The sequence below is a fragment of the Pyrus communis genome, chromosome 9 (assembly GCF_041283825.1).
Source record: "Pyrus communis isolate YQ-2024b chromosome 9, ASM4128382v1, whole genome shotgun sequence".
Lineage (NCBI taxonomy): Eukaryota > Viridiplantae > Streptophyta > Magnoliopsida > Rosales > Rosaceae > Pyrus > Pyrus communis.
Window position 1 is genome coordinate 12,015,980 of NC_142573.1, and position 13,800 is coordinate 12,029,779.

The window sequence follows — 13,800 nt, forward strand, 5'->3', positions numbered from 1 at the left end:
TACTATGGTAGACCAATGATCAAGTCATATGTATAGCTAAATTCGGGTAATCCTTTATCATCCTTTTACGAAGAAAAAAAAAATCGATGTGACTTGAGTCGAAAACAAAACAAAAGCATACAGTTGATCACAACACACAATGGAAATTTTGGAAAATGGCCATTTAGATTTGAGTGAAAAAATCAACGTGCTATTAAGTTCGGTCCTGTTTTACCTTTTTAGACTGGTATTTTTTTTTTAATATTCATTTTACATGTTTTTAAATATATTATAGATAAATTAAAATTTTCAAATTTTATGCATCTTTCTATTTGAATTTGTATTTTTTATTTTTTGAATATTTGAACACTGGCTTATTTTCAACAAAGAAACTAATATTCAAACATAAACCCACCAGCAAAACATATGACCTAACTCAAAAAATAAATACATGAATGGATAGTTACTTATAAGCAAGATATAAGACTAACTAAAACGCACAAAAACATAATATACTTACAAGTAAGGCACATTAATCTGTAATATAGGTTCATTATTAAAAAGAAATAGTCGTACAAGAAGATAAATATAATTAACATGTGAAACAGGTTGATTATAAAAAATAAAATAAAAAATCTATGCATGAGGTTTAGAGCTTTATTTATAATTTCTAATATTCTATATGTACAAATATTAATTTAGTCAACTCTTGAGTTGATCGATGAATCTATTGATTCAAAACCATGGGATGGGTAAATTTCACAAATGATTAATTGATTTTTTACTTATGTTACTCTATTTTTACTACCATCGTCTATACTATTGATGAATCAAATATTTTCAATTGAATTTATCATTTCAATTGGTTGGTATTTTTGTTTATCCTCGTATCTTCAAAAATTAAAACATAAAGAAGTGCTTTAGAAACTTATGAGATTAGACCTATTTCAATAAAATAGACTATTCCTAATAATAACTTACAAAATTGACTTAAATCAAATTTTCTTTGAAAGCCGCATGTTTTAAAGGCTTAAAAATAATTTACCCATCTTTTTAAAAGTCTAGAATTGTTTATTCTTTACTTATAAAAAGACTTGACGTTATAGTTTAAATTGGATTGCGTAATTCTCATTGTTCGATATCTCATCAAGAACAGCTCGAACTCATCTCTGCACCTCTAAAATAAATATGGCAGCAATCAAATATAACACTTTAGATGAAAGAGATTGCTCGACAAACACTCGATATCGGCTCGAGTGGTTCACAAGGCGAGCTCGAGTTGTTCTCGAGCAACCATGGAGCTTGAATGCAAATAGCTATATAGGGCCAACCAAGTCTTTTTCACATGTAAACAAATTTAAAATTCTAAAATTTTGAAAAGAAGGGCATAAAATTTTGAACCTCTAAGAAGGAAACGTTTTCAAATTTCTCAGCATAAATCATTACCAACATCACCGATATTGTTCTCAATTTAACCACATATTACTAGACTTGGGGTTTTTAAAAGTTAACCTCCTAAATGTAAGTTGTATATTATTTCATTATATTTTTTAATGTGGGACTCTATACTCCAACACCCCCTCGTGAATAATCCCACACAGGGTCACACCAAAACCAATTCCCACATTAGGAACTACTTAATTCATTATACGGAGCTAACATAACTTTTCAAGAGTCTGGTCATTCACTAGATCCAACATAACTTTTTGAAGACCCAGTCATTATTCAACCCCCTAAACTGAAGTTAGCGCAACTTTTCAACTTAAGGAAGCATATTCAAGTTTTGCAAATTAGGGCTATGATGTACCAAAGAATAACCTGCTTTTAAGCTCAGCATGACCCATCACTAACATTGGACTCGTTTGGATGTGCTTTTAAAATAACTGAAAGAGCTTTTGGTGAAATTGATCTTGAGTTCAAAAAGCACTTGGAAGAAGCACTTAAAGTGTTTTTTCAAGATTCACTTGAATTTTTACTAAGGATTGATTTCAAAAACATTTCCACCAAAAGCGCTTTTAGTCATTTTAAAAGCACATCTAAACGAGCCAATTATCTATATTGTCTCCAACTTAACCATCTATTACTAGGTTTGGAGTTTTATACTAAAAGTCATTGGTGATATTAGAAGTTAACCTCCCACGTATATAAATTGTGTATTATTTTGTTATATTTTCGATATGGAACTTTATCCTCCAATAAGAGTTTTCTTTGAACAAGAAATAAATTTTCATTCCTAGTGGTGAATATCTTTTGTGAGAAAGAGTCCGTGTACGCGTTTTCTTTGGATTAGGAATTTTCTTTTGACTTAGAAATCGCAACATAATTATTTGAATTAGAAATCACAATGCAACATAATCCTCTAAATTAGATAAATTATAAATCTCAACGCAACGAATCATCTGAATTAGAAATCTCAACGGAATTCTTTGAATTAGAAATCACAACGAAAATTATTTATAAGGTATAAAACTTAAAGCGTTTGAATAAGAGTTAAATAAGATAGAACAGACATAAAACCGGACTACAACCGACTGCTCTGATAGTGTATAAAATAAGAAAGGTGATCAATACACCAAAAAGAAAAATCTAAAGTGTAGAAGGAATAGTCACCTATACAAACTAGGAAGGTAATCTCCTAAATTTAACTACAGGTCCTTTATAACAAGATGTTGTGAGTGGATCTCAAAGGCATCCTCTTGTTACATGATAGTGCATAACACGGATTTCTTCCTCAACCAAAAGTTGGAGTTCTCGCCCTAATTCTCGCATTGAAAGTCAGATGAAGTAAATGTGGTGGGGAAGAAAGATGCAGGTGGGGAAACAAGAAAAGTAGAAGAGGAAAAATCACTCGTCCGTACCACGCGGCAGCTCCCGAAGCTAAAGGCCATGGCCACTATGTCCCCCACTGAGACAATGACATGTAAACAAAGGACTCAGGTCCTCTCCTGAGCCGTTGCCAACGGGGCCTAGGGATCAATTGATCCCAGCCCTTCAAATTCATCCTGCGGCCAAGAACGGCCAAGCGGCTTTCAAAATTTTAATTTTGCAAAACCGATTTGATATTTAATTTTGCAGCCTCACATAAAAAAAAAGGCACACTTTTCTAGGAAAACGTATCATATATTGTGGAGACAGAAAATCCAAAGCTGCAGCTATCTTAAATTTTAAAAAAAAAATTCTGACTTTTTTGTATCTGTATATATGGAATAATATTGATAGATTAAATTTTATGAATTAATTGACATAAAAGTTTGTAGATTAAATTAAATTAAATTATAAGAATTGTTATTAACATTTTAAAATTTTTATTTTATATTTCAAATTTTTACATTTATGAGAAATGTAGAATGATATTTTTGAAGTGATAATAACATTTGCCTAAATGTTTTTTTTTTTTTCAAAAAAGAGTATATTAAAGACGGATGAAAATGTCTACATCCTTAGCTAGACTGTTAAATAAAAAATCTGGAACGATACAATCCTAGATAAAAGCACGACCCATCTTAAAAACGGATGAAAATGTTTACATCCTTAGCTAGACTGTTAAATAAAAAATCTGGAACGATACAATCCCAGATAAAAGCACGATGCTCCTTAAAAACACACTTAGCCATCTAATGGCCAGCACAATTGCTCTCCCTTGGTACAGAGGTGAACATCACCGACGTCAACCTGCGTGCTAACTCTTAATTGACGTCTTTACTTTTTATTTATAATATTATTTAATTTGCAAATTTATTTCATAAATTTAGTCTATTACTCATCCTTTAGTTTTAATGAATTTTTCTGTCGTGTAGACATTGAGAGACAGGGCGGCAAGAAGGAGCAGCTATCCGGACCCCAGTGGAGACACAGTGAGGTCCTTCCCCCGTTTGGCCTACACTACGCACGTGGGACCATACAGAGGTCATACGTGGGCCCACACTCATGTGAGTATTGCGCAGAGGCAGCTTCTGTAGAGCTGCAGAGCCAGTAGCACCAACAGAGTTGCAGTCATAATAAAGAGCAGAAAACTCTGTCAGAAGACTCAGAGGGTAGAGAGAGAAAGAAGAGAGAGAAAGTGTGTCATCACACATCATCACAGCCATTGAATTAGTTTCGCCCCATGCATATAAACACCCTGCAAAAACCAATGGATTAACCAAAATCTTCAACTCTACATAAACACACAATTTTTACCTCGTCTCCAAAATCTCCAAACCTTTGTTATTCCTCTGCCCTTTTTTTATCTTGTTTTTCTTCATCTTGGTAACATTTTAGGGTTTTAGTCCTTTATTTTTTGTTGGTTTTTTTCCTTTGAAAAAGTGAAAATGATGAGTGGAAATCCAAGTAGTGCAGCAAGAAATAGGTATCCTTTCACAGCAACTCAGTGGCAAGAGCTAGAACATCAGGCCCTAATCTTCAAGTACATGGCCTCCGGAGTCCCCATCCCCAATGACCTTGTCTACCCTTTCAAAAGAAGGTTGGACTCCTCCGTTTCCTCAAGACTCTTCCCCCATCACCCCAGTAAGTTTTTTACTTGATTTTTAAATAAAAAGTTCACTCTTGTAATTTATTTTACATTTTTTTTTTTTTGTAATTTTGGGTGTCTAAGGTAACTGTGTGGGTGTGTGCAGTGGGATGGGGGTGCTATGAGATGGGATTTGGCAGAAAAGTAGACCCAGAGCCAGGAAGGTGCAGAAGAACAGATGGCAAAAAATGGAGGTGTTCTAAGGAAGCGTATCCAGATTCCAAGTACTGCGAGAGGCACATGCACAGAGGCAGAAACCGTTCAAGAAAGCCTGTGGAAGTTTCCTCTTCTTCTTCTGCATTATCATCTCCTACTGCAGCATCCACAGCAACAGCTGAGCACCTTTCTTCTCCTTCTGCCACCTCACCATCATCATCTTCCCTCCACAGAAACCTCTGCAAAACCTCCTCTTCCTCCTACACTCTCACTCCACTCTCCTCATCAATCTCCACTCAACAAACCCACCAGTCAAATTCATCTCTCTACCCTTTCCTTAATTATCCTTATTCTTCCTCCTCTTCCAGTTCTGCCCCTCAGCTTTTTCTGAACTCTGCATCTTATTCAGATAAAGATTACAGGTTTGTGTTGATAACTTATGCAAAACCAAAAAAAAACCCATTATTTATTTTGTCTTGTTTTTCAAAATTTTCCTAAAGTTTTGATCTTTCTTATAGCTTTGTTTTTTAAGCAAAACTAAATCAAACCCATCACTTATTCTTGTCTTGTTTTTTCAATTTCTCTCATAGTTTTGAACTTTTTGATAATTTTTTGACAGGTTAGTGTATTAGTTATAAGCTAAGCCAAATAAAACCCATGATTTATTTTGGTCTTATTGTTCATTTTTTCTCGTAAGTTTTGATCTCTCTTTTGTTAAATAGGTATCTTCAAGGAGCAAAGGAAGGTGTGGATGAGCTAGCTTTCTTTCCAGATTCTTCAGCAGATGAAAGAAACTTATTAATGAATTCCTACAGAGGCTACTCCCCCACCCAACAATCACAGGAGGACCAACAGCAACATTGTTTTGTTTGGGGGACTGATTTCAAATCAGTTAAAACAGAGAAAGAATCAGCAGCAGCAGCAGCTGAATCCCAAAAGTCACTCCACCACTTCTTTGGAGAGTGGCAGCAGCCAACCAAGAGCTCTGGAGACACCTGGCTTGATCTTGCTTCCAATTCTGGAGGTCCTAATGGTAAATTCGATTTACTTTCTGGTCCCAATACTTCTCATTATTCATCTCTTCGGTTCTTTAATTTGAAACAACTGTCCTTTCTGGTGGTGCAGATGGTTAATAATAAAGTGTTTCATTTGTGGAGACTTAATTTTGAAGGCCAAAGGAGTACTTGCCGTCGGTGGGTCATTGGACTTTTTCTAAATTCAGCTGGTGGCTAGGGAGCGGCCTTTAATTTGTTGCTGAAGAGTGAAGGCTTTGTGAGTGAGTGAGTGATTGTGTGAGTGAATAATGTAGGGCCCCATGCACACAGGAGCATTGCTGTCTTTTGCTTTGTTTGATATATTTCATCATCATCATCTTCTTCTTCTGCTTTCCATCCCTCTGAGAAACATGTCTGATATTTATGGACACTTGCTTGTTTGACCGGAAGCATTTTGAAATGCTATATGATATGGGGCCTCCACCCCACTCCACTCCAGGGGAACATTGCAATGAATTGGCTCTTTTCCCACTTTTATCTATGGGACCCTTTGTGTGTTTTTCAAAGGGTCATCATTATTTGATTTATATTTAGTAACTTTGTTTTTAATCATCGAAACCTTATGTAACAAAACTCGTAAAAATACAAGTTAAAGAACAACATGGATGTGATTTATAAGAGAGGCATTATCGATTTAATTGATAAAAGACAACTAAAACAACTAAATGTTGTTAATAATGGATTGTTAATCCGTCTTTCTAATATCTTTCTCATCCATCATACGATAACGGTGTCCTTTCTTTTCTTGAATCTCATGGCCATTATATTACTTTTCCAATGTCCAAGCTACACACTTGGATTGGATCATGTGAGTGAGCGAGCTGTTAAACAACCGTTTTTTCTCATGGATCATCAGATGACATATCTTGGTCTGCTAATTGTCTGCATGAGAGAACATTAATTAAACATCCCTTTGTCATACATGAGAAGGGATTTGATGACACAGACCCGAGCACTTCTAGCGATGTTTGACACAAAAATTTAAAATTGATTATGAAATTATAAAATCACTATCATGTGTTTTTATAAAACATTTCGGATTTAAACTATAAACTTTGTCCTACTTCGAACAAAAACGTTTATGAGCAAAATACCGACTACAGAAAACGGATCCTAATGAGTTTTGTATGCTTAAACTCGCTTATTTTGGTTGGTTGTTTACCAAGTTTCTTCATCTTCTTTGTTGACTCTGTTTTGGGTTGATCTTCTGGACTTGCTTTTTATTTGTTGGGCCTAGGTTTCCCTTTGGGGCGTTCCCTTAGGTTTTTTGGGTCACGCCTACGCGGACAGAAATTCAACTTGAGTGAGCAGTGTGAAAGTTGGTAATATAAAGTCTAACGTAACATGCGACATCCCCCACCTCTTTATTGTAAGTAATATCGTTTATTTCAAAAAAAATTAAATAAATAAATAACATAATATGTGATGCTGGTAGTGTAGTGTGCAATTCCTTTGCACTCAAGAGGGAATCTCCTTCTGCTTAAACTAGAGTACTTACCATTTCCAACTCTTTGGTTAAAACCTAAAATTTTTAACTCAGAAAATTTAGGTTTTAGCTCAGAAACAGTTTTTTTTACTAACACGAGATTGAATTTAAGCTAAACTTTTTTTTGGTAACTTTTTTCAAAATTGAATTTAAGTAGATTATTATTTTTATGAATATTTTAATCTAAAAATATTTGGGTTTGACATATTTGACCTCAATATATGTAAAATTTTAATATAGCCCAAATTTTAGGTTTTAACGCAAAACATATTTTAGACTCAACCACTGAAAAAGAATTGTGTTAGTTTAAAACCTAAAGTTTGGTGAGCCAACTTTTTAACCCTGCCTAAATTCTGAGTTAAATTTGTCCAAATTTTAAGTTTTAATCCTAAACTTATTTTGTCCAACCATTGGACAAGGATTGGATTCCTTTTTAACCCAAGAATTAGAAATGCTTTTAAGATGGCTAAAGCAGTTTACACCCAAGAGGGAATCCCTTGTGCATAAACTAGAGTATTTAGACATAGATCGTCTGGTCAAAGAATAGAAGTCTTAACATAACGTGACATCTTGGTTTGGGTTTCATATTATGATGGAGCATCGCATCCCTTAGATGGGGAATATTTAGGATGGAGTGTTTTAAAAGCACACCAGATGCTCCTTCAAGAATCAAAGGTCTTGGCATTCAGAAGACTAGACAAAACACAAATGCACTTGATATGGCCAGACTATGTTTTTCCAATTTTCGGTTGAGAAAATGGGCAAAATTTGGCCAGTCAATTCCAAGTTACAACTATGGAAACTGTCATATCATATCCAACAAACCATATTCCGTTCACATAGCCCACATTGTCCTCCGTGATGAGTCATCTTCCACAGATTGGTGCCCACTGCCCAGTTCACAGCTATTGCATGGAAACTGGGTAGCTGCCTTCTTTCTCATCGCGAGATGAGCCCTTCATCGTGCTCCATGGAAGCAAGCAAGCAAGCAGGAGTATCACTCAGAATAGATCTTCTCATCGCGAGATGAGCCCTTCATCGTGCTCCATGGAAGCAAGCAAGCAAGCAGGAGTATCACTCAGAATAGATCATCGTTGCCTTCCCTTTTCTCTTGCGCTGATCTACAACTTCGAACGTTAACATAATAGAGAAAAGAAAAAGTCGATGACCAGCATATCCTTGGTAAAACGAGGGGATGGCAGTGGTTCTTCCACAATGTAGGCACAGAGCAAATGGTATGAAGACCTCTTAAAAAATCTGTACCACCGGACTCAACATGTCGCGCTGAACACAAAACCAGCTGCAAATTGATAATTCATTCACCCAATCCATGTCCGTGACAATCAATTAATAAGGTAAATCAAACAACCATTACATATCTTCCTCCAATACAGCACAATGCATCAAGGAAACTATCATGAACCGGGAAAACAAGAACAGTAAATGTTTGAATAAGGCTCCCCATCCACAAATATATCTTCTGGGAACATGACACATTTAAATCAGATAAACCCAGTTTCCGCAGCAAAGGTTGAGTCTGTAAACATTTTTTCCATAACTAGGAATGTATACATGAGAAGACTCCAATGCAGAGTGAGAAAAATAAGAAGGTTCAGGCTGAGAAACATGAAAAATCAAACTCACATCTAATTCCATTTCAATGAACATAACATATGTAATTCACATCTTGCACTCGCATGTTCAAGCTGAGAAACAATTTAGGAACCGGAAACTGCTATGAACAATTCAACTTTGCAGGAAGCAATAAAACTGGGTACGGAACATGTATTTTCCATTGTACCAGGATCAACACATGCATCTTGCAGTGTTTTCATGTCCAGGCTAATTTCTGACAATATACTTAGCTGCTACACTTCCTACTTCAATGGTGGCTGATCTCCTAAACATATTCAAAACAAGCTGTTCCCCTACGTATATACAAAACAAACCTCTTTTCAGGCATGCATCAGATGCAGCTAGTTCCAGTTTCTGAAGTGAAATTGCTATGAAACATTTTTCAAATACTACCAGAAAACAAAAATCAGACTTTCTAGCAATTACTCCTAAGTCCTAAGTCTAGCATTGTCATGCAGAAGTCAACCGCACCGTCGACAAATGTACCATAGTGAGACCAATATATCAAGATATCAATAGTCAAGACAACAATTGGATATATTCATGCAAAGAGAGAAATTTAGATATTATAATTGCAGTTCCTACCATTAGAAAACCAGATATCATCGTAAAGTGAGAAAATCAGATATTGTCATGTAATTCTCCATGATTTCTACAATGTTATACTGTCAGAAAGTCAAAAGTTAGCAGGGACAAAAATAAAGGGCAGTAGCTCAAGACACAAATCCTAAAATGGTTTCTTGTGCTTTAAATTATAAGCCGTGTAAACAAGCTAAGGAACAAAAAAAAAAATCAACATAAAAAGAAAGAAACATGAAGAAAATTTCAAGCAACAATAACACATTTACAGAGCAACTGGAGGAGGCCGATCGGAGCAGCCACCAATCCCCCATTCCATTTGCAATCCATATAGATCTGTCTGTGATTCATACACTGCCGCCCGTTCACCAAAGAAAATTCAGTAAAAGCCCCAGTATGATGTGCTCAATCGAAGAACTTCCAATGCAATGCGCTCAGCGAAACAAAAGAATTTGCGTGAAATCTGATACCAAAATATTCAAGAACAAGTCCCATATCTATCCTTGACTTTTAGAAACTGTCTTCTCTTGAAAACCAAGAACCCAATTACCCCAATCTGAAGAATAGAAGCGGTACCAACAAATATCAGCCCAATCTTCTTCCCAGCGTTGTACTTGTGCCCTCGCTGGGGCGGCAGAGGATGTCCACGACGATCAGGCTTCTGCCCCTTATATGGTGGGGGAGGAGGCCTCTTCGAATCATTATTGGAACTGATCTGTTTTGCAGGCCGATCAGGTGGCAGGGGAGATTCTGATGGGGATGGCATGTTCGGAGATTCTGGAAGAGGCGGTGGGTTTGGAGGCGGGGTCGGAGATTCGGGAGGTGGCGGTGACAGGGTCGAAGATTGCGGAGGCGGTGGCGATGGTGGCCGTGGGAGTGGCGAAGATGGTGGCGGTAGGGGTTGCGAAGATGGTGGCGGTGGGGGTTTCGAGACGGTTCCATTTTGAGATTGAGACTGGACGAGAAGAGTACAGTGGCTAATACAAAACCACAAAACCACAAAGACTAAGCTTGAAAATGGCAGCTCCATCAAAACAACAACCACAGGATTCGCACTCTCAAGGAAAATTAGGGCTTGGATTTTGTTTTCCAGAGAACTCTCGCATCTGGGTCTAACCCAAAATTCCAAATTTCCTTCTCATCGGCTCTGAATTCAAAGAACAAAAGAAAGGGAATACCTTACGGATTCTGAATCTGAGCAGTTTTCGAATCAGTTTCCTCTTCCTTTCACAATTTGACCAAAAGGGTCAAATGGGTTCGGCCCCAAATGCTCGATTTCGTCTGCCTAGGGCCTGCCTCAGAAATCTGGGTTCCTGATAGATATGGTCCCCAGAGGTCTAGGGTTTTTTGGGGATCAACTCAATTGATCTTGTTCCAATCCGGATTGCGATTTAACCTTCATCAGAATAAAAACTAATAGGTCAAATGGTGGATTGGTCGGAATTGCTTGATTGCAAGTTCAAATTAGTGGCAGAAAGGAGAAGGCTTTTGGGCAAAAGGAATCATACGTGTTTGTGAGTTTGCTGTCGAGAATTGGAAGGATGAATCAAATGGGCAGTTGGAACGTATAGTGGGGGAAGAGTGGGCTCTTTTTTTTTGTGATATTCGCCACCTTCTCAGAAACAGAGAGGGACAGCGAAGGAGGAAGAGAGAGAGTCTACGCGGGCTTCAACGGTTGGGCTAATTTTGGTGAATGATTGCCTAGGAAGAATCTTTAAGCTGTTTTTCTCAGCGAGAGAGAAAGAGTTAGGACTGTCTGTGTGCGTAGCTTTGTGACTTGTCCAATGGTGTGCTATCGTGAAGTTGGCGAGAAGAAAAATAATTTCAGAGGAAGGAGGATTCTCCTCCTTTTTAATTTCTCTCTTCTTCCTCTCTTCTTATTTAAACAGTTATGGTTTAACTACGTCAACATTTTATATTAATTTTTTATAAAGATAATAAGACAAAAAATAATATGTGAGAGAAAGAGAGGGAAGAGAATGAAAATAAGAAGGAAAAGAATCCTACTCCTTAAGAGAGACCTATGCAAAACTTACTAGTGTCACTTTGACTTACCCAATTAAGATGTGTGTAGTCAAACTCAGATTTAAGAGAATTTTAAAGGATTTTAGAATCCATTCAAATCTAGGTATAGTCAATTAAAAGATTTTAAATGATTTTAAAATTCATCCAAATCTAAGTGTATTAAAAAAATTAAGATTTTGGAGGATTTCATTAAGTTGTGGATTTTATGGGATTTGAGAGCAAGAATTATATATAACCAAAACTAAAAAGAATCCAACCTCATCCCCTAGGATTTCAAATCCTTTTCCATCTGAGCAGTCCTCAAATCTCTACCAACCCCAGCCACACACAGGTAACCACCATATACTTTGGTGGAATCTCACCCCCTTAGATTTCAAATCATTTTCCATCTGGGCAGTCCTCAAATCTCTACCAACCCCAGCCACACACATGTACCACATCGTACGTCTGTGGCAAAAGGGCAGTCGGTGGTGTAGTGTTCAAAAGCTCACCAAAGCTATGTTGATCTATCAATTGAGAAAGAGATGGAGTCATGGTTGTGTGAAAGAGGATCCGAAAAAGAAGGGGATAAAGTGGCTATCGAGTAAAATAGGGCAAGGGGAAAGATTTTTCCCCTTTTTTTTTTTCAATAAAAAAATTATATAAAAATCCACCAAAATCTACAAACTAGATTTATTCAAATTCTTTAAAATCCATATGAATTTTGTAGGAGTCTTAAACCCTCCTAAATCCTATCAAATCTATCATTTTTAAAATTCTTTAAAATCTTAGTTTGACTACAACCCCCCTAAAAGTTTATAACTTGAGAGCTGAGACCCCTTTAGACCAAGTTTATTAATTGAGAATGCTTGGCCAACTTCAATAATTGGTGTTAAAATTTTTAACTTTAATCTGAAAAATTTTAGTTTGGCCCAAAAAAAGTTTTGCTCCTTCAATGATTTTAACTTAAAATTAGCCCAAAAAAATTAAATATAATTTTGTGTGGATATCTTTTTTTTTTTTTTTTTTTTTTTTAAGAACATCTTAATTTATAAATATGAAGATTCCATTAAATAATAAAAAAATAATTAAATGTCACATCCCCGCCCGGGGCGAATCACTTTCCAGGCCCGCTCCACCACCGTAGCACGATATTGTCCGCTTTGGGCTTACCATTCCCTCACGATTTTGTTTTTTGGGAACTCATGAGCAACTTCCCACTGGGTCACCTATCATGGGATTGCTCTAGCCCCCTTCTCGCTTAACTTCGGAGTTCCTACGGAACCGAAAGCCAGTGAGCTCCCAAAAGGCCTCGTGCTAGGTAGGGATGAGAATATACATATAAGGATCACTCCCCTGGGCGATGTGGGATGTCACAATCCACCCCCTTTAGGTGCCCGACGTCCTCGTCGGCATACACACTACCAGGGTTAGGCTCTGATACCAAATTGTCACAACCCGGCCCGGGGCGAATCACTTCCCGGGCCCGCTCCACCACGGTAGCACGATATTGTCCGCTTTGGGCTTACCATTCCCTCACGGTTTTGTTTTTTGGGAACTCACGAGCAACTTCCCAGTGGGTCACCCATCATGGGATTGCTCTAGCCCCCTTCTCGCTTAACTTTGGAGTTCCTACGGAACCCAAAGCCAGTGAGCTCCCAAAGGACCTCGTGCTAGGTAGGGATGAGAATATACATATAAGGATCACTCCCCTGGGCGATGTGGGATGTCACATTAAATATGCTTCAATTTGTAATGAAATTTGATTAAAATAATTATTTTATTATTATTTAGCCCTTGGATTTAATTTTGGTTAGATTTTTTTTTTACCGTTAGATTTAATCATATTTGATATCAACCGCTGAAATTAATATATTTATAAACTATATTTTAGATTAAAAAAAGTGTAAATCTGGACTGTTGGATCAACCAGCGATACAATCTCTACAACCATTAGATTACAAAATAGCCGTTGGATGAGATAAGGTGGCAGACAAAGCTGTCAGCCATAGATTGCACCCCCTGCAGCTTTGCCGCATGCAAGAAAGCAAAGCGATGTGGTTTCAGCTTTCGTGCACATTCATGCTCATCATGGTGGGCCCGCCACTAACCTGGCTTATTTTGTTGGATAAATCTACCCAAATTTTATGTTTTATCTCAATCTCAAATTTTAGATTATTGAAGGAGAATCGGTGGATTTAAAACCTAAAATTTAGGTTATAAGTTTTAACTCAACCATTGGAGTTGATCTTTTAACTTTAATTTTATATGTAATGCCTACAATCAATATATATATATATATATATATATATATATATATATATATATATATATATAAATATATATATGTGTGTGTGTGTGTGTGTGTGTGTGTATGTATATACAGACACACACAT

The 13,800-nt window shown here is 36.8% G+C and overlaps 2 protein-coding genes across 2 annotated transcripts; one reads left to right on the forward strand and one right to left on the reverse strand.

Annotated features, from left to right (window-relative positions):
- The first annotated feature begins 3,968 nt into the window (after nucleotides 1–3,968).
- GRF5 (growth-regulating factor 5) lies at nucleotides 3,969–6,171 on the forward strand. Its single transcript, XM_068478245.2, has 4 exons — nucleotides 3,969–4,485; nucleotides 4,596–5,067; nucleotides 5,368–5,678; nucleotides 5,771–6,171. Exons 1-4 carry the CDS (start codon nucleotides 4,290–4,292, stop codon nucleotides 5,776–5,778), a joined length of 987 nt encoding a protein of 328 aa, XP_068334346.2. The 5' UTR covers nucleotides 3,969–4,289; the 3' UTR covers nucleotides 5,779–6,171.
- Nucleotides 6,172–9,423: 3,252 nt separating this feature from the next.
- LOC137740567 (uncharacterized) lies at nucleotides 9,424–11,229 on the reverse strand. The gene has a single exon (XM_088700567.1). It carries the CDS (start codon nucleotides 10,428–10,430, stop codon nucleotides 9,879–9,881), a length of 552 nt encoding a protein of 183 aa, XP_088556693.1. The 5' UTR covers nucleotides 10,431–11,229; the 3' UTR covers nucleotides 9,424–9,878.
- Between the last annotated feature and the right edge of the window lie 2,571 nt (nucleotides 11,230–13,800).

What these genes read in the sequence shown, in the direction of transcription:
- GRF5 (XM_068478245.2), top strand. Translation starts at nt 4,290, where the DNA reads ATGATGAGTGGAAATCCAAGTAGTGCAGCAAGAAATAGGTATCCTTTC. An exon ending in ACTCTTCCCCCATCACCCCA is followed by an intron (nt 4,486 to 4,595) that starts GTAAGTTTTTTA and finishes GGGTGTGTGCAG; the next exon opens with TGGGATGGGGGTGCTATGAG. An exon ending in TATTCAGATAAAGATTACAG is followed by an intron (nt 5,068 to 5,367) that starts GTTTGTGTTGAT and finishes TTTGTTAAATAG; the next exon opens with GTATCTTCAAGGAGCAAAGG.
- LOC137740567 (XM_088700567.1), bottom strand. Translation starts at nt 10,430, where the DNA reads ATGGAGCTGCCATTTTCAAGCTTAGTCTTTGTGGTTTTGTGGTTTTGT.